At 44.8% G+C, this 25693-nt stretch overlaps 1 protein-coding gene across 1 annotated transcript in view; it reads left to right on the forward strand.

Moving 5' to 3' along the window:
* Positions 1-8308: 8308 nt before the first annotated feature.
* FAM168B (family with sequence similarity 168 member B) overlaps positions 8309-25693 on the forward strand; it is a 34879-nt gene continuing 17494 nt past the window's right edge. Inside the window, exons 1-3 of the mRNA XM_077488363.1 lie at positions 8309-8465; positions 20099-20178; positions 23349-23429. Coding sequence (XP_077344489.1) covers positions 20109-20178; positions 23349-23429 — 151 coding nt within the window. The 5' untranslated portion in view covers positions 8309-8465; positions 20099-20108. The remainder of the gene's footprint in view (positions 8466-20098; positions 20179-23348; positions 23430-25693) is intronic.

Raw genomic sequence — 25693 nt, forward strand, 5'->3', positions numbered from 1 at the left:
ATATTTTTTCTCTGTGTTGTGTTTTTTTTTGTACTTTATTTCACAGGTGAATGGGTAGGGGTACATTGTACCCCATACTCATTCACATAGGGTGGGGGGCCGGTATCCGGGGGCCCCCTTCTTAAAGGGGGCTCCCGGATTCCGATAAGCCCCCCGCCCGCAGACCCCGACAACCAACGGCCAGGGTTGTCGGGAAGAGGCCCTTGTCCTCATCAACATGGGGACAAGGTGCTTTGGGGTGGGGGGGCCGCGCGGCCCCCCCTTCCCCAAGGCACCCCCCCATGTTGAGGGCACGCGGCCTGGTACGGCTCAGGAGGGGGGGCGCGCTCGCTCGCCCCCCTTTCCTGGCCGGCCGGGTAGCGTGCTCGGACAAGGGTCTGTTGTGGACTTTGGGGGAACCCCCACGCCGATTTTTTTCGGCGTTGGGGTTCCCCTTTAAGCCCATTCCAGGCGGCGGAGCCCGCGACGTCTCCGTCGCGGGCCCCGCCTACCTCGAAATGAGCAGACTTTCCTCCGAGCGGGAACAGTTTGCTCATTTCGAAAGTAGCCTACACACGGGCGGACTGTTCGCTCAAACACAGTTTCAGCGGACAGTTTTTCGGAATTTCCGAAAGACTTTGTCCGTCAAACTGTCCGCTGAAACTGTCCGCTGAAAGCCCACACACGAGCGGACTGTCCGCCCAAACACTGTTCAGCGGACAAGGTTGGGCGGACAGTCCGCCCGTGTGTACGCGGCCTAAGTCCTAGGGGGGCGACTTCTTCTCTGGAAGGTGCATGGGGAGTAGGGGCCACAAAGGTGTGGTACCATCATGGCTGAGCAGGGGGGAGCTCTGCCCACCATATGGATGATGAATAAAGTACAGTAGATCAGTCCTGGATGACGTGTAATCTTCAGTCCTCCCCAGGTACAGGGAAGGCAGGGATCTCAGGCCAGCAAGAACGCCGGTAAAGGATAGTCATGCTTTGAGATCTAGTACAAAGTGTAAAGAAAATCTTCCCGAGTTTATCCGCTAGCCCTGCAAGGGCAGTTATTGACAATGTGCTCAGCGCGACAGCTTAATCGCAAAGTAGCAGCAGGAGAGATCGCGGGCACCCATGGGAGCGGGAGAAGGGAAGAAAAACATCCACAGCTTACGGGTAGGGCAACATGTTCAGGCTCGGTGTTCTCTCTGGTCAATCCAGGTGGATGCCAATTCAGGGTCATCAAAAAAGTGGGTTTGGCCCTCGTGTTCCACGCGAAGCTTCGCAGGATACAGCATTGCATATTTAAGGTGTAGAACCCGGAGGCGTCGCTTAACATCCTGGAACTTGGATCTCCGCCGTTGCACCTCGCTGGAAAAGTCCGGGAATACTGCCACATGGGTATTGGTATGGGGGATATTACCCCTCTCTCTAGTCAGGCGGAGGATTTTGTCACGGTCCCTGAAGTTAAGAAATTTCGCAATCAGGGTACGCGGTGGGGCCCCCTGGGGAGGGGGACGGGCCGGAATTCGATGAGCTCTCTCCACTGCAAACATCACCAAAAATGCCTCTCTGCCGAAGGTGGAGGTCAGGAGATTTTCGAGGAAACCCGCTGGATCGTTACCTTCAGCTGTCTCAGGGAGGCCGATAAAGTGGAGATTACATCTTCCGAGACGATTTTCCATGTCGTCCTGTTTCGCGCTAAGCTGTTGCAGCTGACGGCGTACATCATCAGTAGTGTGTTGTAGGGGGTGTATGATGTCTTCAGCTCTACTGATGCGGGTCTCTGTCTCCGCCACACGATCCCGGAGGGTAGAGAGATCTTGCCGGATGAGGGACACATCAATTTTGACCTCCTCAATTTTGGAGGTGAGCGTGCTCTGACATAGGGCTATAGCGTCCAGAACTTGATTAGTGGCCGACGTAGAGTGGTCTGCGTCAGGGGGAGCACCAGTGCCATCTTTGGCCCGGTGCTCCTCTTCATGGCGGCGGTACCTGGCAAGATTGTCAGCGGCCTCGTTGGACTTTTTAGATGGGGACATGGTCCAGTATAGCCCGGGGTGTTCCAAAATGGCCGCTATGTATTAGGCCAGTCGTTCACCCTCCCCTCTCATGTCAATCACAAAGTGCCACAGGCAAGGCTAGTAGATGGGGAATTGGGGCCTGCAAGGATCAGCGGCTGCAGCAGGGGAGAAACGGGCACAGGGCGAGCAGGTGGTCACAAAGTATTTAGCAAAGGGGCTGCAGTGGGTGTAGCAAAATGGCCACTGCTCCAGGGCCCAGGCTGGTCCCACAGGCTATCCAACCGGCTGCTGCAGGGTAGAGGGGTACTTCATGGGTGGCAAGGGGTGATTTGGCAGCTACAGGCAGAGGGTTATAGCAATATAAACTGGCAGTGAGGCCTATAGGGGCTGCCGCGGGTGGAGCAAGATGGCCGCCGGCTCGGGGATCAGGCCGGCGCCGCTGACAATCCCACCAGCCGCTATCAGTAGATCAGCACCACACCCGCGGCCGAGGGCAGTCCGGTAGCCGGGGGTATTATGCAGCAATTCCGGAGTGGCCCGGAGGACTGAGGAGGCCCAAGAAAGCTGACGCCGGGTGAAGCAAGATGGCCGCCGTTCCGGTGACTAGGCCACAGCCGCGGTCTGTCCTATAGGCAGTCCCCAGGCATGCAGAGCTTACCGGTGCGGCATCCAAAACGGACAGATGGCTTCAGGGCTAGAGCGAGGGGTAAGGCAGGGTCATCCAGGTGGTATGTGGAGGAAGGATGGTGCAGGATGGTAAAATCAGGAGTCTGGACGAGCGGAGCTCACACTGCAGACGTCCTACTCCATTGCACCTCAGGCCACGCCCCCCTTGTAGAGCTTTCTTAATAGAAACAGCTTCTTGTTTAGACTTGAAAGCTCATGCAGCTTTTGTATTGAAGTCCACATACTTTTGTCCGTTTTCTCTGTTCTTATGTGGATAAGCTGGTCATCTTCCACTAAGAAGCTCATAATAGCTTTTGCCTGTCTATCCTTCCTGCCCCAATCCTCAGTATCTCCATCTGTGGATCTGCTTGTATTTAGCACTTGCCACAAGTCATCCTTGGTGAGAAACACTTCCAGTTTAAACTTCCACAGCTGGTAATTGGCATTGTTCAGCTTTGAAATTGAACTTCACATCTGAACCACTTGCCATCTTTCAGTAGCTTGCATACAGTACTTATAGACTTCTGTGTATTCACTGAGTATCCTCTCCAATGCCTGGGTGCCTGGGCCCATAACCTATTAGCAGGTTTTTAAATCATACGCTTGGAAGCTTATTGTATGCAGAAAATACATTACTTTAATGGAGGATTAGCAATGCATGTCTTTTATCATAGACAGGAAAAGAACACAAACGAGTGCATTGAGCATACCGTATATACTCGAGTATAAGCCGAGATTTTCAGCCTCTTTTTTGAGGCTGAAAGTGCCCCCCTCGGCTTATACTCGAGTCATCGCTGTCTGCCTGCTCGATCAGCGTATCGAGCAGACAGACAGCGGCCATTCTAACATTCAAACGCCGCGCCTCCGCCTCCGCCTGTGATAGGCGGAACACTGAATTTCCCAGCAGCCTGTGTTCCGCCTATCACGGACATCGTCTCATCCTCGTACTACGGACGAGGATGAGACGATGTCCGTGATAGGCGGAACACAGGCTGCTGGGAAATTGAGTGTTCCGCCTATCACGGACATCCGATAGGCGGAACACTCAATTTCCCAGCAGTCAGTGGGAAATTGAGTGTTCCGCCTATCACCGACGGAGGCGCGGCTTTTGAATCCTAGAATGGCCGCCGACGAAGAGCTGAAGGACGGAGGCTCGGCTCGGCTCCGGACGGGACGGGCCGGGCCGGGCCGGGACGGGACGCAGGCTGGACGGGACGCAGGCTGGACGGGACGCAGGCTGGACGGACACAGGCTGGACGGACACAGGCAGGCTGGACACAGGTAGGCTGCACGGACACACACACACACACACACACACACACACACACACACACACACACACACACACACACACGGATGCATGGACACACACACACACACACACACGGATGCATGGACACACACACACACACACGGATGCATGGACACACACACACACACACACACGGATGGATGGACACACACACAGGGATGGATGGACCCACAGGGATGGACGGACACACAGGGATGGACAGGCATGTCTCACCCTCGGCTTATACACGAGTCAATAATTTTTTCCAGTTTTTTGGGGGTAAATTGGGGGCCTCGGCTTATATTCGGGTCGGCCTATACTCGAGTATATACGGTATATAGACAGTACATCCTGTTATATCATAGAATATACGAACGATATACTATAATACCACAACGCCACCTGCTGCATAGATAGGTATAATGCATACAATATTGTCAGTTTATATAACTTGCTGATGCTTTTCCAACACTTATCAGAGCCCCCCTTCCATCAAGGTCCCCATCAGTGTTAATTTTGGCAGCAGATTTTGATTTAGTTTTAGTCTTAGTCTTTTGACTAAAATGCCATTTTATTTTTAGTCCCATTTTTACTCATCTGCAATTGTTTTAGTCATATTTAGTCAACTAAAATCTCCAGTACATTTTAGTCAACTAAAATAATTTTAGCTGACTAAATCTCATTTTAGTAATCTAAAATGGAATGGGTTCAGTTAAATTGTAATGTATTATTCAAGAATTTCTCGACACTTTCGAAACTCATTATATACTTCTGGAGTGAATCGAATATGGTATTACCGGTATTTATGGTATTAGGGTTTGAACATACACTACAGACACAGATTCAGTTGTTATATAACATCTTTATTTAAGCAAAACCAAGTTTTGTTACAAGAATATTGCTTTTTTTGACAGAAGTGTAACATTAAAATAAAAAACCCCAAAAACTCTTGTCAGGAAGATCCTGTCAATAATCGCTGCTCCAGGCGGGCTATTTAAGCCTGTTTGTCACAGACGGTCCCCGCTGTCTGCTGTATGGCATTCTGTGTGCTAAACCCTATCTGATCTGAGACTTACCTGTTACCATACCCGGCTACCTGTTGTGACCTTTCCTGCCATCTGCTTGCATCTGACCTTCGGCTTGCCAAGACCATTCTTCTGCCTGATCCCTGGTACCTCTGCTGTCCGTCTGTTACCTGACCACCGGCCTGCCTGACTATTCTTCTGCCTGATCCCTGGTACCTCTGCTGTCCGCTATATATTTGGCCTGGCCTGCCTGACCTCTCTCTGCTGATCCTGCCTGCTGCTGATTCCTGGTTCCAGTCCAGCACTCCGGTCTCCAGCCTGTCTGCCTGCTGTTTGTTCCCAGTTCCAGTCCAGCTATTCAGATCCAGTCTACTCTGCAGTTCCAGTTCCCTGTTTCTGCAAGTGATTCCTGGACTTCTGAAACTGACTGTTGATCCTGCCAGGCACCCATTACCACTCCTCACTCCTGTGCCCTCTGTCCCCATTTCAGGGGGGCGTGAGTGGGAGCCAAAGGGGAGGTCTCTCTCTGCAATTCAGGCTCAAAACCACCAGGTACGTGACAACTCTTTACGTGATGATGCCATCATTCAGTGTAAATTTACTTGAACTTTAACAGTTCAAGAAACTGAACAGAACACAGCAAAACATTTCAGCAGCTACAAGCACACAGCAGACTGCACAGGCACTGTCACAGCATAATAAACCAAAACTCGTGGGGCAGGACCCTGACATAAGGCTGTGCTTTTTGACAGTTAATGATCTATTTTTCTTTTTCATTAGTGTGATATTTACCTCCATTGTCAAATTTGTCAATGCTAAGTGAGAGAGGAGTTGATAAAAAAATTGGTGGTTGTTATAGCTGCACATACAAATGGCATTTGTTGTTGTAACCTGCAGATTTTTCCTATGAATTTAAATTGACAATTAAAACTGTTGTTGAAAATAGTGATTCTTCCTATCACAATAAGCACAGCCCACAAGTATTAGGTATGCGTCTTATGTTAGAAATAGAAATACCTGGAGAATAAAACACTTTTATTTGCTTTGATTCATTTTAAGGAAAGCCCTTTGTGCCAGTATGACCCTTTCTCAATTCTTCCAGCCTCTAGAGAGGTCACCTGTGACACCGAATATCTTCTCTGTGTGTGGGGCAATGTGGATTTTCTTACAGCATACTCCTCTGCCTTTTTTTAAGCAATTGCTGAATATTCTCATCCACTACATCAACAAGGGTTTCACAGACAGTAGGGTTGGCAAAACAAGCAGCTGCTGCAAGTGGCGAGAACATATCAGTTGAATCTAAGAATGAAGCAAAACTCTGGTTTACATTCCTTTTCATGTTCTGTACAATTGTGGCAAGGTCTTGGTAGCTAGTGTTCTGTTTGAAGGCCTCAAGGTGGGCAAAGAGGGGCAGGGACAACCAGGGACATGGTGTCACTCTGGAGGGTTTTAGTATGTTCCCCAAAAGGCAGCAGTAGGTCATGCAATGATATGAGCTTTTGCCATTCACAGTAATGTTGCGCAGTGCTCTGGACAGTGATCTGAGGAGGCCTATAATGCTCCACAGTACTCTGGACGGTGACCTCAGGCCTGTAATTGTAATGTATACACTCACAGTGCTCTTGTCTGCTCTGAATGGACATTCTTGTGAGTCGGGAGTGGCACTCGAGTCGGGAGGCTGCACAGTGCTGCTCTGCTCTGGACTGTCATCTGAGAACTCGGAGTAAGCCTGTAATGCTGGATGCACAGTGCTGCAACTGCTTCTAAGCGATGCATGCTACGGTCTCAAATCGCTTGCTTGCTGGGAGCAGAAGCAGGTGGAGCTCCGTGGAAACTGGAAATTCTGAAGGGTAAAAGTCTCTGCCTCACATTTTCACTTGTTAGCGAAAACAAAATTGACTTTCATCATAATTTTCGTCAGTGGATGAAAATTTGGTGTACTTTTCGTTTAGTTTTTGTCACTGTAAAAAAGCTGCTGATGAAAATTTTGATGAAAACATTTTTGTTGCTGAATTTAACCCTGGTCCCCATCAGAATTCCCTTAACATCAGGGTCCTCAACAAAGCTTCTCCTGCATCAAAGTCCCTATCAGAGCCCCCCTTGCATCAGGGTTCCCTTCAGATTTCCCTTCCATCAGGATCTACATCAGACTCTCCCTTACATCAGGGTCCCCATCAGAGTTCCCCTTACATCAGGGTCTCCATCAGACTCTCCCTTACATCAGGGTCTCCATCAGACTCTCCTTTATATCAGGGTCCCCATCAGAGTTCCCTTTAGATCAGGGTCTCCATCAAACTCCCCCTTACATCAGTGTCCCCTTCAGAGTTCCCCTTAAATCAGACTCCCCTTACATCAGGGCCTCTATCAGACTCCTCCTTACATCAGGGTCCCCTTCAAAGTTCCCCTTACATCAGCACCTCTATCAGACTCCCCCTTACATCAGGGTCACCTTCAGACTTCCCCTTACATGAGGGTCTCCATCAGAGTTCTTTGTTACATTGCGGAGTTGAAGTGAAGATCATAGCCATCCTCTGCTGACCTGAATCCTCAAGCTGTGCACATTTAGGATATGCCGCTTACTCTAGTTGCAGGCTGGATGTGGGCTGCAGGCCAGTTTGGAGTCCACCACTAGAGATGGGCTTGGGGGTGTTTGAAATCCCATGTGCCCGATCCTGTCAGGAAACCGACACTGCACACGGCTAATCCCAGGTAGTGAGACATTTCCCAATCAGTGCAGCTGCAGATCAGGAAACGTCTCTCTGCCTGTGACTATCAGTGTGCAGTGTCGGCTTCCTGGTGAGATTGGGCATGTGAGATCCTGAACACCCCTGAGCCCATCCCTAGTCCTATTATATAGCTCAGCTTGCAGGATCTTCATTTCTATACTTGAAACAATTCCCACACTTTGGAGACATTCCTCTCACTTCCTGTTTGGCTATGGAGCAAGAAGTGAAGGGAAATCTCCCCAATGGGACACAGATGACAAAAAAAAAAAACTGGCAGGGTTTATAACCCTCCCTTACTCCATCCAAAAAGTAAAATAAAGTTTGCCTCCAGTTCTATTTTAACCTCGCCCACTCCATCCAAATTGCAGATACAAGTTCTGGCTATACATAGACTTTTTATTTGTGTTTGATAACTAGCATTATTCTGTCCTTATAATAACTACCAGTGGTCCTGCATAGGCCCAAGCACCGTCAGCCCAGTGTCCGCACACATGACAATGAATACACACACACGCGCACGGACACTTCGAAAACATATTGGAAACCAATAGAGAGGCCGCGAATGACACCACGTGACCCAGGCAGCGCCGGCTCCTCCCCCAGCCCATCGGACAGGAGCAAAGGGGAGGGAGAAGCTGGCGGCTCTGACAGGAAGTGACGACACGGGCTCGTAGGTTGTTGCTGCACGGTATTTCCTCCTCGCAGAAAGAAAGGAAGAAACCCGGACACGGTGGTGTAAGAAGAGTGCTGCGTTCTGATCAGAGACCGAGAGGTGAGATTGCGGGCTGGAGATGGAGGGACGCTCAGTGCTGCCTTCACCTGGAGTTCATTTACAGGGATCACTCCTAGCCGGGCTGAGGCCTACCTCACCTCCCGTCCCCTGTGTCCCTACATCAAGGGGAATCACTCTGCCCCCCTCCCTGAGGGGGGACTCGGAGGACGGCCCCACATATACACGGACAGGTTGATGGCAGAGTGTGTACATCATGGAGGGCTCACCGCACAGAGGACACCGAGCACAATGGATACACATCCCCCCACCCAACCCTTCCCCCATCACTACTGAGCGGCCCCGGCCTGGCGCTCCACTCACTGCTCATATCATGTACATATCCAGTGTGAGGGATCCATACAATATACTGCATCAGAGGGCTTACTAAAGGTCAATAGACTGTGGATTTGCTCCAGAGCCTAGCAAATGGAAGGGACTTCTGTCCAATCCTGTGCAAGATTGTTGCTTTTTAAAAAATTTTTTATATATATATATATATATATATATATATAATTTTTTTTTTCATATTTTGCTTGCATCTGGTTGGTTATTCTTTACAAAGTAAAGCATCTTATTTACTAAGATCTGAAGCAACTTCCCTGCAAAGTGCACCATTTATTTGCCTTTAGTAAATCCACCCCATATATAAATATCTCCATTGTAGATAACTAAATGTAATTATTGTCAGAGTTTGATCAGAATACACTAGTCTTTTTGAAAATAAATAAAAAAAAAATAAAAAAATTATATCACATGTGATGTATTTCACTTATCTTGCAAACCTGGCCTGATAGTGGGCCCTGAGGACAGGGTTGATGACCACTGCGTTAGAGATTATAATATAGGGTGATTGTCCTCCCACGCTCCCCCTCCCATATGGTGTTTTTTTAGTTTACTGGTTGGTAAGCAGCAGGGGGTCACAATCCATACAAGGAGAAAGCTGGACATGTTGAAGGCTGGTTTCGCATTCGTGGTATGTAGGAATGCATGCAAAATTACACAGGTCCCCGCAGAACACAATCTTTTGCATGTGTTTTGCTGTGTCATTAATTGTTATCACCTCAATGCACCTTGTGAAATTTTGCATGAAATTGAGCAATAAAGCACATGGTAACAAAGTAGCACACGTTTTGGTGTGTTGGTGTTTTAAAGCTGATCTGCTTTGCTGTCGCTTTAAGGCTGCTTTCACACAGCAGTTTTTGAAGTGCTTTTGTGCTTAAGTGGTCATAAACCGCTGGGACCCCCCCCCCCCCCTTATTATTAGGCCTACCTGTAGGTAAAAATCACAAAGCGGGGTATACAACCGCTTTAAAAAAAAAAAAGCGAGAAAAACGCTTCATTTTATTTTTGTGTTCACACTGGGGCATTGTGGTGTAAAAAAAATAAAAAATACTGCTTGCTGCATTTTTTCAGCATGTTTTGTCAGTTAAAAAAAAAACACACCTCCCCATTGAAATGCTTTGAAAACGTGGCAACAACATAGGTGCATTTTTGTCTTGATTTCAAAGGGGAGGTGAGATTTCGAATCACATGTCCTATGTAAAATGCACTGCACTCACAGCAAAGTCATGGCAAATACACACGTTTTTGCTACTGATCAGTGTGAAAGTAGTCTAAAAGTTCACCTTGGGTGCATGTTACGTCTGTATTTAGGGTGTAACATGTTGCACCACCTTCCCTCATATCACCTGATCCCCACCCCAATGACAGCGTTTGGGGTTCTTTGTTTTGGTTTTGACAGGTAATCCGGGCAGAAGTTCTTCTCTCCCCCTCCCCTCCCGCAAGTCATCTGGGACATGTCACAGGTCCCAGAAGTCTGCGGGACAATTCGCAATGTGCAGTGGAAATCCAGGTGTGAAGCTGCGAGCTGTCACAGCTGGGTGCCCTCAGTTCAGATGCCTGGGAGAGAAGGCAGATGGAAGGGAATGGCTTTGGTGAGGCCACCATTGGACAGGTAAGTGTCTGTTAAACGTCAGCAATTACAGTTTTTGTAGCTGCTGACTTTTAATAAACACAAAAATGACTGGGGCTACTCTTTAAGCCGCAAAGGCAGTCGGACAAGGGTGTACACATGCCACGGCCTCATCAAAAATGATACCTCCTGTTGCAGTCAGTGTGCAGTACCGCCACCTGATGCTACTATTACAAGTCATACAGCATAATAGTTAATGTAACCATCAGTCCATACATAATTATGTAAGTCACTTGTCTTAATTTTCAGTGAATTTCAGAGTGATGTCCATGCCTGCAGGAGTTGTGACTTACACCCGCTGTTTAATATACATTGTCCATTCTATTTCTGTATGTGGATGATGGCAAAAGCTACCCTTTTTCCTTTTTCAATATACAGCTGTCACATGACCCAGATTTTTCCCAGCCTGTCTGTAGGAAAACAATCAGGAGGAGCTTCTAGTCCTCTGCTGCTCACATGTTAAAGAAAAAAAAAACCTTTTGGCATATAGGATAAAAATAAATATCCATAAATTGTCATACAAATATTTCAAATTAAATCTTTATTTTGTGAAAATAACATGGTATGGGCAGATTTCTGTCAGCCATAGTGTCACTCTACAAAAAATATGAAAAAAATACAAGAACATGTATAATATCCCTGTGTACAGCCACCTGGGACCCTATAAATGTTACCTATGGTGAGAGCTTTAATTCTAATAAACACCAAAATTGTATTGGTGAAACAATTTACCACATAGAATTGTGCTTTTGTGTCTATAGAACAGAACATTTGCCAAATAAAATTATTTTGTGTCCATAAAACAAAATAATCAATATCAAACAGAATTTTTTTGTTTAAACATAAAATCTCTGATGAAAATATTCAAGTCCCACATGTATAATTAAATTGCAAATCCACCTTCCACTCTTAAAGGGATAGCATGCGAACACCACGTGACAATCCCACCACCCCTGTGGATGCGGGCTTACCAAAAACAAAGTTAAACAAACTTTAATAAAAATAGTAACAAACTCACATTTATATAGTGACTCAAGCGCTTTCAAATAAAAATCGGCTGCAGTGGAGTCCTTCCGACGCATTTCGTCTTCATTTGTTACTATTTTTTTTATCAAACTTTGTTTTTTAATGGAATTACACTATATGGCCCCATCTTTTTATTTTATGCGTCCATCATTCTGAGCTGGACCTCTATCTAATTGGAGAAAACCTATTACCATCAATTGCAGTGGCGGAGAGATTGTTTTGACGATTCACCATATGCGAGTTTGAATTTCTACAGATACTACAAAAGCCTGTACGACCCTTTAAATATATATTCTTTTGGATCAGATACGTCTGGTAAGCCCGCATCCACGGGGGGGTGGGATTGTCACGTGGTGTTCGCATGTTATCCCGTTAAGAGTGGAAGGTGGATTTGCAATTTAATTATACAAGTGGGACTTGAATATTTTCATCAAACAAAGAGACTTTGTTTAAACAAAAAAAATTCCGTTTGATCTTGATTATTTTGTTTTATGAACACAAAATAACACAATTTTATTTGGCAAATGTTCCGTTCTATAGACAAATATAAGCACAATTCTATGTGGTAAATTGTTTCACTAATACAATTTTGGTGTTTATTAGAATTAAAGCTCTCACCACAGGTAACATTTATAGGGTCCCAGGTGGCTGTACACAGGGATATTATACATGTTCTTGTGTTTTTTGCACATTTTTATTTATTTATTTTTTTTCAGCGCTACACTTTTTACCTTAAATATCCCTTTCGGTGTGTGTTTTTTATGTTTGGATAGCGCAGTGTTTTTTCTTTTGAATAGGCTGTCACGCCTCACCAGCCTGTCTCTTGGAATAAGACGGAGGTGAAGCCACAATCAATTTACATATAATATCCTGCCCCATTGTGTTTATCTGGTTAGTAGGCAGGTAGTTGTCATTTACTTCTTTGTATACACCCACGTGTGTAAATCTGTAGTCACATGGGCTACTCGGATGTCATAAGGAAGAATGCTCAGTGTAGAAACTCGCTGAAAACTGAGCATGTGCAGAGTTGCCATCACAACTGCAAAATCCCTAGCTGATTTAGGGATGTGACCAAAAGGATCAACCAGTTTTTTTTTTTTTTTTTTTTTTTTTCAGAAAACGAATCTCATAGTGACTGAGTGAGAATGAACAGCATGTAATATAGTACTTGATGACCTCCTAGCTATGCAGAAATTTTTTACTTACAGTGGGAATTCTCCCCTCTGCTTTATTGCAAGGATTAATGGCTCAATTAGTCTGGGGGGGGGGTGTGGTGTGAAATACTTGCATCAAGGCTGTCTGTACCCGAGCCGTCTGGGGGAGTGTAGGAAAGGCATATGACAGCCATGGTTCCCAATTTTAAGGAAATTGGCATAAGTGTCTTTGTGGATGCTAGACATTGGTTTGTTAAACATCAACGCGATCATGCAATCTCCCGCCCCCTGGAAGGGGACAGGTGGTTTCTTCCAGGCTTTGGCAATTTTTCTTTATTTTGTCTGACAAAAATAAAAAAGAAGCAAGCTTTTGCAGATAGGTGAACAGGCCTGGCATTGGGCATTTAATGTAGTAGGGCAGATTTGGCTTTTATTTTTTTTTGTATGCAGCGGTGGAATAAAGTGAATAGGAGGCCATAAACACGGGACACAAAATGAATTTGTCTAGGGCACAGCCACCATGTGTAAACATCATCGCCCTGCTGGCTACAGCCCCAGAAACAGCAGTCGCTGTAGGATGCATTGGCATGTGCAGGGACCCAATACCATCAGAGTAGCACCTTGTATGCCCACTTCCAAAGTGGCTGTATTAAATGAGCATTTGGCCACAGAAGACCCAGCCCTGCTCCAATCCACCAAGTCTCTGTTGCCAAGTCTTGTTCCCACTGAGCTACGTAGGTGAGAGGGATGGAAGAACGACTTTAATTTTTTCAAATGGGTATGTAGAACTTCCGCGCAGTGAGGCGAGCCAATGATGAAGTTAGAGGTAGCAGAAGAATATCACCACCTGGAATGTCATGAGGCCCATGATGGGAATGATCTGGCAGGTAGAAAGTGTTGGACATGTGTGAACCGATTAGCAACCCACCAAGAGAATGCCTGTAGTTGGTCTAAGCCTGGGTGAAAAGGAGGGTTATTAGTGATTTGCGAGAGAGGGCAAAAAGGGTGACATTAACCCAGCGTAGTACTGTACAGAATGCCAGACTTGTAGGGTGTGATGCATAAGCGGACTCAATAACAATGCTTCGAGATTATGGGGGAGCCAGAGGAGGGAAAGCATTGTGATAGGAGTGCAGTCAGACCTATCCAGGACAAGTGTGGGGACTGCCAAGATTACACACGTGCCGATTAAGGAGCAAAGACATGGATAATAATTGGATGTAAAGAGAGGAATTGGGAATCAGTCAACCGAATACCAAGATAAATATGTGAGGATGCCCAGTGGAAGTGGGGACTTGTAAGCGAATAACCAGGTAGGGAGGTAAGGTTACATTAAGGGTGACCATTTTGTCTAAGATGATATGTTGGCCCAAAATCAACGAGCAGCACAATAGTCCACAGAAGATTAAGGGGGTTGGTCAGATTTAATAGGGCGTCACCTGCAAAGAGATGAAGCTTGCATTCCTGGCCCGCATAAGCGATTCCCCAGATGTTCTGATTGGCTCATAGGACCATCGCCAGGATGGAAGAGAGCTGGGGACAGAGGGAATTTCTGTCTTATGCCTCTTAAAATTGGGAGGTGATGAGAAATGCCCTGCATATTTCACCAAAGCAGAGGGCGTTGAGTGCAAGGCCTGAAATTAGGCTAAGATGGCCTTGCCAAAACCCCAGTGGGACAGTACAACTCGCAGGTGCTCGCATGACTGAGTCTAAGGTTTTATAGAGATCTAAAGAGGACAGGGACCCTGGAATTTTCCACTGGTGTTTAAGGTGGACAGCTTTGCAAATATATATTTATATGGAGGCTTGGGATCCTTCCCCAAGGTCTTCAGGTTATCACTTTAGGAGGGAGATAGGGCGGAATGCTTGTGCTTCTGGAATGTCCTCTGATGTTTTTGAATCATAGAAATGTGTGCCTTGAACATGTCTGAGAAGGGCAAGGACTCCTGTTTTAAGGCATTAAACTAACTGGTTAAATATGGTACCAGAGGCTCAGAACTTTATTGAATAAAAGCCAGAGAAACCACCGGGGCCAGGGGCTGAAGAAGGTTTCAAGGACTTGATAGCCTGAAGAGTCTCAGATGTTGGCATTAAATGTGTTTGTGTGTGTCCTTGGACAGGTCGGCTCAGGTCACGGAAAAATACCTCTTCTTGGTCCAGAGAGGATGGGTCAGGCTTAGCATAAGGCTAGTTTTTACACGGGCTGTCTGAGGTCAGTTTTTCAGGAGAACCTGATCGGACCATCCGTAGCTTTCTATGGAGCCGCGGATGTCAGCGGACTTGTCTTCTGACATGCGCTGTCATTAGATTAGATCCTGTCTGCCAAAAACAGCAGATCAGATGATAAACGGAAGGAAACTGACAGATGTTCCAATTGCATCTGACAACCCAATAGAAAACCGCAGTGCTTTGTCCGCTCTACATATTGGAGCGTACAGACCTGTCATCGCCTGCTCAGTGGGGAGATCCCCTGCTGGGCAGGCAGGTGGGCGTTTCGAGGGGAATGCCTATGTGAACCAGCCTAAAGCTTCAATAAAGTCTGCAAAGGTTGATGTGATCTGCTGGGGGTTGGAAATGTTATCTCATGCAGGCAACCGGCTTATGTTTTTTCCAACCAAATTGGGTTTCCTGGAATCAGGCCCAGTGTGTCTGCGCAAGTATAAGATTTGTTTGGTCCAACACAAGACCCTTTTTGCCACTGAGGTGGAAGTTTTTTTTTTTTTTTGTTTTTTTTTTTTCCCGTGTCAAATTAATCAGATTTAAGGTGTGGTTTTGTAAAAGTCCCTTGTTTACCAAAAAGTTGTTTACTTTTAATATGCTAGTTTTAGAGTTGCTTTGGGATTTATTCATTTATTTTTCTGATTAACATTGCCTAGAATAAGGGTAGGCAACCTTTTGAGCAGTGTGCTGAAAAATGTTTTCGATGAAATTGAGCGTGCCGATTTTTATAACAAAAAATTCAACTTCACACTTGATCACGAAAAGCATTTTTTATAAAGTAGTTAGAAATTATCATCCTGCTCTCATGCCTCAGATCAGCCCCAATTCATGCACCTTTACACCTCAGACCACTGTCCTACCCTGCACATCTGCCCCACCACTGTACCCTCTTGTCATCTATGATATGTGTGATATGCAGAGTGGTGAAAGGAAGCAGAGATGAGACACATTAACCGGTCCTGGCACACTCCTGCTGATCCACCTCTGACATCCAGCCCACGTGCATGTATGTGATGTCGCATACAAGCATGTGGAATGGATGCACAATGATGAGCTCAGGTCAGGGAAATTTTCTGAAAGCAGTGGGCCTGTGTGCAGGTTCATAAGTTGGGGCCCCGCAGCTGAGAAAGTGGTTGGGTGTGATTTTCATTGCGCAGAATACTGGATGTGGCTTAAAGGGCTACAGAGAGCCAGGGTTCAGTAGTAAATTATGCAAAAGGTTCAGGAATAGTAATTACACAAACTGTCACCTGATTGTGGTGTGTGTGGGTTTTTTTTTTTGTTAGGGAAATCCCTTCTGAGATTTGCAGTGGCCAAGACAGTCCTCCCTCCTCCCAACAGGGACCGCCCCCTAGCGGAACTGCAGCCAATCTTTTCCCCCATCACACAAGCTGACAATCGCAGCTACAGCAAAGTTAGAGAACCAATGTTTCCCATCTTTTACAATGTGCGGTGTGGGGAATTCTGAAATTGGAATGCATTAGTGTCTCACTGACACTTCCCTGCTCTGCTGATGGGAAGGGAGTCGAGTGCCAGAGGTTGCCTACCCCTAGCCTAGAGCATTGTTGGCACATTAGGTTTCTATTGCACAGGTTTCCTTATTGTAATTTTTTTTTTTTTTTAATTGTCCACGTCTAAGCCCCCCTTTTCATTTGAGTTTTTTGTAGCTTGATGTTTAAAGCTCATACGCTAAGCCAGTCAAATTCCATGTTTTTACATTCTTTGTTTACATTTGAGTACCTGAAGCTCTAAAAGGTAAATGAGTGTTTTTGGGCCCCATTGACTTCAATGCAAAAAAACACATAACAAATCTGTGCTATTTTTAAGGTACTCTCATAATAGACTATGGGGACAAAATGAGAAATCCTCCCTAAGAAAAGGCTCCAGTATGGCACTTCACTCAAAAAACGCACACAAACGTAAAATTGCCTACATACACTACCCTCAAGTGTGAATGGGGGTTTACGAGTCTGAAAGTGTAGCTTGCAACACAGTGTAAAGTGGAATTTCAGTTCTAACTAAGCCTAAATCTACTCCCAGGCCTATTCTAAGACTATTCTGTTTACCCAGTAAAAGAAAATTATGTATACTTGCTTATTCTGAAGCTGGACACATGATCGTGTCCGATCTTCAGTGAGGAGGAGAGGCTGTGACAATGGCTGCAGACCCTGGGTGGTGTCTCCCATAGACTTACTATAAGGCAGCCATTGGGAGGAGAGCGCTGGCGCTACCTCAGAACAAATCTGCAAGGTGGCAACGTGGTCAAGCCTATCCACTTTTGTTTGACATTACAGGTTCATTGCCTTGTTGGAGTTCATCGCATTCCAATATTTGAACACATCATTCATTTTTCTATAATTATGTAAAAATAGAATCGTAGGAGACTCTAAATGAATATGGAAAATACCAAAAAAATAGAAAATTAATAAATTAAAAATAAAGCAAAAAATGTAAATACAAAAAAAGTTGGACAGCTACTGAATCTTTTATTTTAGGCTGCATTCACACCTGAGCACTTTCAGCACGTAAAACGCCCAAGCAAAATCCCATTCATTTCAATGTCACCTGTTCACATCTGAGCGTTTTTTCTTTTTCACCTCACGCAAAAACACCTGAAAAATGCCTTAAAGGGATTGTAAAGTAAACATTTATTTATTTATTTATTTTTTTTAAATAACAAACATGTTATACTTTCCTCCACTGTGCAGCTCGTTTTGCACAGAGTGGCCCCGAACCTGCTCTTCTGGGTTCCCTCAGCGGCTGTCTCGGCTTCCTCCCACAGGTACTTCTCACGTTCAATGCGAGCTTCCTGGCATGGTGAGAAGCACCTGCGGGCACGCTCCCGTGATACAGCCGGCGGCTATAGCCGCTCGCTGTATCACACGGCCCCGGCGCTCCACGTCAGTGGATGTGATTGACAGGCTGCGCTGCTTTCCATCCATCCACTCCAGCCAATCGGCGGCCAGGCTGAGTGGTGAAGAGGACGGCGGGGGCGAGCGTGAGATTTTCGAGGGGTCAGGTAAGTAAATCGGGGAGGCTGGTGGCGCAGGCAGTGTCGGATATTTTTTCACCTTAATGCATAGAATGCATTAAGGTGAAAAAACATTTACCTTTACAAGGCCTTTAAGGTCAAAACGGAACATTAGCTTCTTTGGGGCAGATTAATAGCATTTTTCTGCTTTTTTTTATTTTTTTTTTCATTGGTGACCTGTTTAAAATCGCCACAAAAACGCACCCAAAATGCAGTAAGGTGTGAATGCAGCCTAAAACAATAACATTTTGTTATATTCTTGTATTTGCTTGAAACTGAAGTGCATAAACCAAATATCATAAAAAACAAACAAACTGAATGTACTAGCTGGGTATAATTAAAGAAAAAACTTCAAAACACATCTTCTCATGATATTTCATTTGGGCCACCAGACCTTGCATATTTTAGTTGCATTGCTTGCATTTTGCATGCATAATTGCTTTACCCATAGGTAGAGAAACTTTATTATATTTATATTATATAAATATTCCCAAGCTGGGTCTCTTTTATGGCCTACTGCCATTTTGCTCCTCGAGGGAGGAATAAAGCACTTCAAGCTATGTACAGGAAGATTACAAAGTTTATAAGCTGCTTAAGTTTCGGTTTCGTTTTTTACTGCTTGCCCTTCCTCCTCACACTTTGAGCCTTGTACAGGTGCATTGCTCTTCAAACAATCATACAGTTTGTAATGTACATAGATTTGCAAAAAAAGGGATATAGGAATATTCCTAAATGTTTTTTATCTCGTGTTTACTATGAAACTGTGCATCAATGCAGTGCATGTTATCTCGGCTTACAGAGCTTGGATTCATTAAATGAGTTTACCAAAAATGTACATATTGCAGAATATACAGCCTCATGCTATGTAACTGAACTCCATTTCATGCTGAATGAACTAAGTTTTCTAATTAAGATACAGTAAAAGCAATCTTTAGATTTTTTTACTCAAAGAATCTGATTAAAATGTAATCCAAAAACAAGTTTTTAAACTTGTGTGTGGGGTGTTTAGGGTTTTTTTTTTTTTTTTGTTTTGTTCCTCTGATCTGCAAAAACAGTTGCAATGCACTTGTGTTCTTCCCATTTTTTTTTTTTTTTTTTTTTTTTTTTTTTTTTAACTGTTAAAGCCAGAAGGTTGGGATGTTAAATTAAAATAGTTTTGAGGCATGTCTGTAATTTGACTTTTTTTTTTTTTCTCTACTCAAACAATTGAGCATTTAGCTCACTCATTTAGGCCCTTTTCACACTGGGGCAGGAATGGCGTCGGTGGTAAAGCGTTTTAGCGGCGGTATGCGGCTGGCGGCTTTAACCCCCGCTAGCGGCCGAAAAAAGGGTTAAAATGGCCACTGCTGCGGCGCTTTGCCGGTGGTATAGCTGTGCTGCCCCATTGATTTCAATGGGTAGGAGCGGTGAATACACCGCTCCAAAGATGCGGCTAGCTGGACTTTTTTCACTGTCCTGCTAGCGCACCGCTAGTGAAAGGGGCCAGATTTTTTCAGGCGCTATACAGGTGCTATTTTTAGCGCTGTAGCGCCTGAAAAACGGGTTTGTAGTACGAGATCAGACCAAAACCCTTTCCATTTGTCTGCAGTGACGCCAGCTCTTCATCATAGATTACAGTAAATCTAATGGCAATTGACAGAAAATGGTATAATGTATGGCCAGCTTTGGGTAGGTGCTACTACTGACTTGGTTTTAAGTTCAGAGACTGGGGCTCTAATACCCAGGACTTCATTTTATCTAGTACGTTAGCATTGTCCTGAATGCTTGCTATACCGGTTAGTAAAGTCGAGGACAGCTACCCTGATCCAAGTCTCTGTAACAGACTTCTGAACTGTGCCAAGCTTGAGTGGCACTGCTTGGCTGGCACATTGCTCAGTGGATTGGAAGTGGCCTTCCCAGTCACAAGCCAAGTTGTCTTGGATCTGTACACCTGATATCCAATGTCGGAGCGCAGAACTATGCAGTACACTGGCCATGCAGTACCACTAGAGCTTCCATGTTTAGTTAAGGCCTTACAGGCTGCTCTAGAGAGCCTTAATATATCTCTGAATCTGTTCGTTAGTTTTGACATGTTGGTTACACTGAACATATACTCTGCTTAATCATGTATTTTTCTATGCAATGCTCAGTTTAAAGTGTGCCAGGTTTAATTTATTTAAGCATGCAAATATCCTCCTGACTGCTGTAATGTTAACTGCTCATCCTCCTTTTTTCCTTTTTTTTTTTTTAGATCTAAAATCATGAATCCTGTCTATAGCCCTGGGTCATCTGGGGTTCCATATGCAAATGCCAAAGGTATTGGATATCCTGGTAAGCAGCTTTGCCCCTTCAGTCTCATGTTTCTTTTGAAGCCAGTTTAGATAGATGAATGCCATTCAGTATCCATATTATGTAAATGTAATGCTATTTGTTTTAACATTGGATAATTACATTATCTGAGTACAGAAGTATACTCAATACTGCGTTGTTTTTAATTACTTGTTCTGTTCTGCAGAGAAAGTAAGAATTTTGCTGACCCACCATTAGAGCATCAGTGCAATGCAGAGGGAACATTTGTAAAGTTGGAAGTGTAGTAGGTAGCAAGGGACGCATAAGGTGACGCCTGTTGCTGGCTCCTGTCCCATGTGGAGTGATATCAACTGCTCTCCACCTCTTATCCCGGCTAATGGTCTCGAAAGTGGTACCGGCAGCAGGGAAGGTCAATGTGAAGCAGTACACTGGGCATAATAGTATAGGGCTGCTTTCACACTGATGTGCTGCGGTTTACCCACACCACGGGTGCAGTGCACTGTACCTGTAGATTTCTGCGCTTAGCCGTAGACTTCTATTATAACCTGCAGGTTTGGTGCACTTTCTGAAAGTTTACCACACCCGCAGGATATAATAGAAGTCTATGGCAAAGTGCGGCTAACCCAGAAAAATTGCAGATGCGCTGCACCCGCAGTGCAGGTAAACCGCAGCACATCTACATCAAAGCCTTATTATAGGGGGTTAATTTGTAGTGGGGGGGGGGGGGTGGTAAAAGCCCATAATTACATTGTGTTTTTATCACCCTTGCCCCAACTGCAGTGTCTGCTCCGGCACCTGTACACCCCTTTAGCTGCAGTGGTGAGGGGTGTGCAGGTGCTGGAGCAGACACTGTCATGGCTGGTGGGTTTAGCCCTTACCAAGCATGACCTATTCAAGTGAACGAGGCCATGCTAAAAGTGCCCTGCAATCTTGTGCAATACAGCAAACAAAAGGTAAAATCAGCCCCCTGCTTTAACTCCTTGGACCCTGCAGAAGCATGCATTTGTGGGGCACTTGCACAGTGGCCCCATTTACTTGAATAGGTCACAATGGGCAGGCGGTAGCACCCACCAAAAGCAATGGGTTTTAATTCCTGCTGTGGCATGTGTACACCCTTTTGTCTGCTGCCTCAGATAATGGGGGTAGAGATTGGGGGAAGTAAAACCATGACTTGCATGTGAGTGAGCAGTAGGGTTGTGGCTGCCAAATGCAACTAAGGGCTCGTTCACAAGTGCAGCAGGCACTGCTGCTTCCCTGAAAAGCAATCCAGGTGTGTTTGACAGGTGAAGATATATTGGCTCGTCACCACCTGATTTAAACCCAGGATTGCTGTGCAATGCACGTGATTGTGCCAGGGTAGTACAGCAATTAGAGGTTTAAATCGGATGCGAGGATGAGACACTGCCCAGAGATCTTTTCCATCTCCCATGTTCAGGTAGATCTCCACCTCTTTAAGGTTTCCTAGCCCTGCTTTAGGCTGGATTCACAGCTATGTGTTTGTAGTGCATTTTGCTAAGGATGCACCGAAATTTTGGCAGCTGAAAATGGCCTTTTTGGCTTCGGGTGTCCTATAGCGCAGGAGAGCCGCCGCTGCCTGGTTGATTAGAGCACTGGGAACATCACAGATTTCATTTCAATAGCTGTGTGTTCCCCCGCCGTGTGCTGTCACATACATGCCCTCCCCCTTGTCTGGGGAACGTTGGTAGACAGATCACCCGTCTAAGGATTGGATGGGTGATCTGTCTATCAAATTGACTGGACAAAGAAGGGGCTGTATGTGACGGCACGTGGCGGAACACACAGCTATTGAATTGAAAGCTGTGATGTTCCCGGTGCTCTAATCAACCAGGCAGCAGCTATCTCCCTCTCCTGCAAAAAATGCATAGGTGTGAATTGGGCCTTAGAGCTTTCGCTTGTCTTTTCCTATTTTTGGAACCTAAGGAAACCTTTCAGGGATGTAGAATCCAGATGCCTGCAGTATCCTAGGCTAGTAAAAACGGCTGTAGTCGCAAAGCCCTGGGAGGTTACGTTTTTAAGCAGTGTTTGCGGTAGGTTGCACTGTAACAATGTACCTGTGTGACCCACAACTTTCTCTTCGTGGGGAATAGAAGGCTAAGCAGGATTGTAGATAAATTTCAAGCACAGCCAGTTGGTTTTGTTCCATCAGAAAAATCTTGGGCTAACCCATATGCTGACATATGTATCCTTTTAATTTTATGTGTATGATCGCTTTAAAATGAAACCTGAATTTTGCCTATAGTAGGCACAGAAACTGTACAGAAGTAACAATAAGCATCTTGTTTTTACCATCACTGTGTTTTCCTGCTACCAAAGTACTGTGATAGCCCCTAGAAACTCATGCAAGTTTCTGAGAAATTCAAAAATTGCACAGGGTAGTGCAGTCCTCCTCCGCTGTCGTGTGGGATTTTTGGGATGGAGTGTCCACCATAAACCGAGGCCCTGGGCATTTCTCTGGGTTTTGGTGGTTGAGCGTACAGGATGCTTATTGTATTATCTATAAATCAAACCTGTTCCCTTTTTTATTTACCTAAACTAGGTAGTAAGCCGAGGCGCAATTACAGAGTTTCTAAATTTATTTTTATTTTTTTCTCTAAAAGATGCTATACTTGCCTGCTCTGTGCAAGAGTATTGCACAGAGCAGCCCCAAATCTTTTTCTGGAGTCCCCCACCAGCTCTTATGGCTCTGCCTCTTCTTGGTGTGCTACCATCGGAAGCTGCTTTCTATTGGGGGCGCACGTAGGGGCTTGTGTGCATTCATTGACACACCATGGCTTGGGCCCCAACCCCTGTTCTCCACTCACGTGATTTCATTGACAGCCAATGGCTCCCGCTGCTGCCACTCCTGTCCTGTGAATTCAGGGAGAGGGCCACTACAGATGAGCACAGCGCTGGATCAAGCAAGTGCGTGGGTAAGTATTTAGGAGGTGAGGGGGCGATACTGGTAGATGTCACCTGTCTAATGATTAAAAAAAAAAAAAACTTTTTTTGCTATCAGATTCTATTAGAGAACTACAAGAATATGGCTGTTTATATAAAGGTTTCCTGACTGAACAACTTGGAGTACTCAGTCTTATTCTATACATTTGTACATAAGTCTTTATTTTATTGTAATGTAATATATTCACGTGTGTGTGTGTGTGTATAATCTCAACTTTCCTCTTCCTCTATAGTTGGCTTTCCAATGGGGTATGCTGCAGCTCCTGCCTACTCACCCAATATGTATGCCGGTGCAAATCCTGCCTTCCCATCAGGTAGGTTGTGCTTGTTTTTTGTCTTGTACATCAATGTAGTTTTGTAGTCAATATAAGTTGTATAAAATACTCCATATCTTCCATATGCACTTTAGGTGTTCAGTTACTAAGATTGAATTTGTCATCCGGTCACTGTAAATTTTGTTTTAAAGCTCCAAAAAACTCCTACCCCCTATAATTGCTTGGTCATAACAAAACCTACCTAAAAGCCCCTTTTATTTGCCCTAGTCTGTGGTTATGTGACATACTGGGTCCAAAGTATTTTCTTCATTGTGGTCAGGTCCTCCCACACTCCCTGAATGTCAGGGTTGGGTAAGTAAAAGATGGTTATAGAAGGTATTTAAAACGATAAAATAAAATTGTAAATGGGTGCAAGGAGCTTCATCCTTGCCCTAACATGGGCTTTAAAGTTCCATCAAAAATGTAAGGTAATTATGTTTTTATTTTTTTGGCGGGGGGAGCGCAATATTTAATTTGTAGCTTCAGAAACCAAATTCGGCCCCAGGCAATTTGAATGGTTTCTAGACTTATGTATTGTGTTCGCTGTCGCCCACTGTACTAGAATAGTGGCCTGCTGTCATGACTAGCACTGCAGCTGTCGCCACTTTCTGTTCATCTCTGCACTTTGCATACTCTGCTTTATGTGATACAAAGGTGTTTGGATATACAAAGTGGAGATAATTCTGATGACTAGTCTACCGTTTGCAACTTTTATTTTTTTTTTATTTTTTTTTTTTTTATTGTACATCAGAATCATTCTATGTGTTTGCTCCCAGAATGTTTTTTGCATATGTAGTAGGATCATGCTGAATGTGTATTGGTCATATGGGTTTTGCACCGCTCATGTATAAAATAGCTCTGATGAGCTTGAAGTGTAAGACTGGTCATAGGCAGATTCCAAACTGAAAGTGGAGGAGACCTCTCTTCATCCTAAAATCCACTTGAATATTAACACCTGATGTAGCCACTTTCTGAGTGTGAAATTCATCCTTTAAACACTTCCATACCATAGTATGTCATGACGTCCTGGGCTTTGAGTGGGGATATCTCCCCACCGGCAATTCACTGTCCTGCAAGAGCAATCATAGCAGTTCAGCCGCTTGATTGTTATTACAGGCAGTGGGAGGTGACTTTACTCGGTGTAACATTTCACATTTGTACAAAAAGTGTTTTATAATTCATGAGTTATTTTACAAAGAAAAACATTTTTAAAAATTGCTGCGCAAACTACCATGTGACATAAAAAAATGCAACGACCGCCATTTTATTCCCTAGGGTCACTGCTAAAAAAAAAAAAAAAAAAAAACGTACAGTAAAACCTTGGATTGCAAGCATAATTCTGGAAACATGCTTGTAATCCAAAGCGATTTGTATATCCCCATAACACAATGGAAACTCAGATTCGTTTCATAATCATTTATTCATAAGTCCTTCAGTTTATAGTCCATATAAAAAGATTATAGCGATGTGATTAGGTTGTGTATACATGAAATGTCCATCCACAAGGTTCTTGGAAGCAAAATCCAGCAGGAGCTACAGAGAGTAAGAGGCGCCTCCAAGTGTAGCAACTCGCATGGTTATGTATGCAGGCATCCGGGGTAAAGCTGTCCACATGGACCATCCCCCGCAGCGTCGGCTCTCACCGCTGTCAGTCTGCAATTGTGATTGGGAAGACTACTCTGCAGTACAGCGGTCTGAAAGCAAGGCTTCAAGCGTTAATGGGGCGCAATATGGAAATGACGGCATCGATAGCGGTGGGGAGGATGGTCTATGTGGACAGCTTTACCCTGGATGCCTACATAGTTAGATGTGCCTCTTTTAATCAACCATGTGAGTTGCTAAATCTTGTACCTTCAATAAATGTAACAATATTGCTTCACTTAGAAGCACCTCTCTTCTATACTCAGTTGTGACATGACTCTAATTGTATCTCAAGTCATCGTTTTGTCAAGTAAACATTTTATTACATTTTGCTTGTCTTGTAAATGCTCTTAAACCAAGGTTTTACTGTGTGTCTGGGGGTTCTGAGTAACTCTCTAGCAAAAAACATTATGATTTTGTATTTGTAGGAGAAGTGCCAGAATTGGCCTGGTATGGAAGTGGTTAACTAATTTCTAAAAGGTCTGAGAACATCAGACCTTCCAATCAGTATAGACTGCCTTCCCATGAGTTCTAGATCTCTTGGAGCAGTCTGGTACACTACACTTGCATCCCTTGGCTTGGACCCACTGTTTAAACACTTAACCGGCCCATAGCCGAATGAC

This window comes from Lithobates pipiens, unplaced genomic scaffold (assembly GCF_037356315.1).
Source record: "Lithobates pipiens isolate NorthernLeopardFrog02 unplaced genomic scaffold, aLitPip1_a1.2 Scaffold_18, whole genome shotgun sequence".
NCBI classification, from domain to species: domain Eukaryota; kingdom Metazoa; phylum Chordata; class Amphibia; order Anura; family Ranidae; genus Lithobates; species Lithobates pipiens.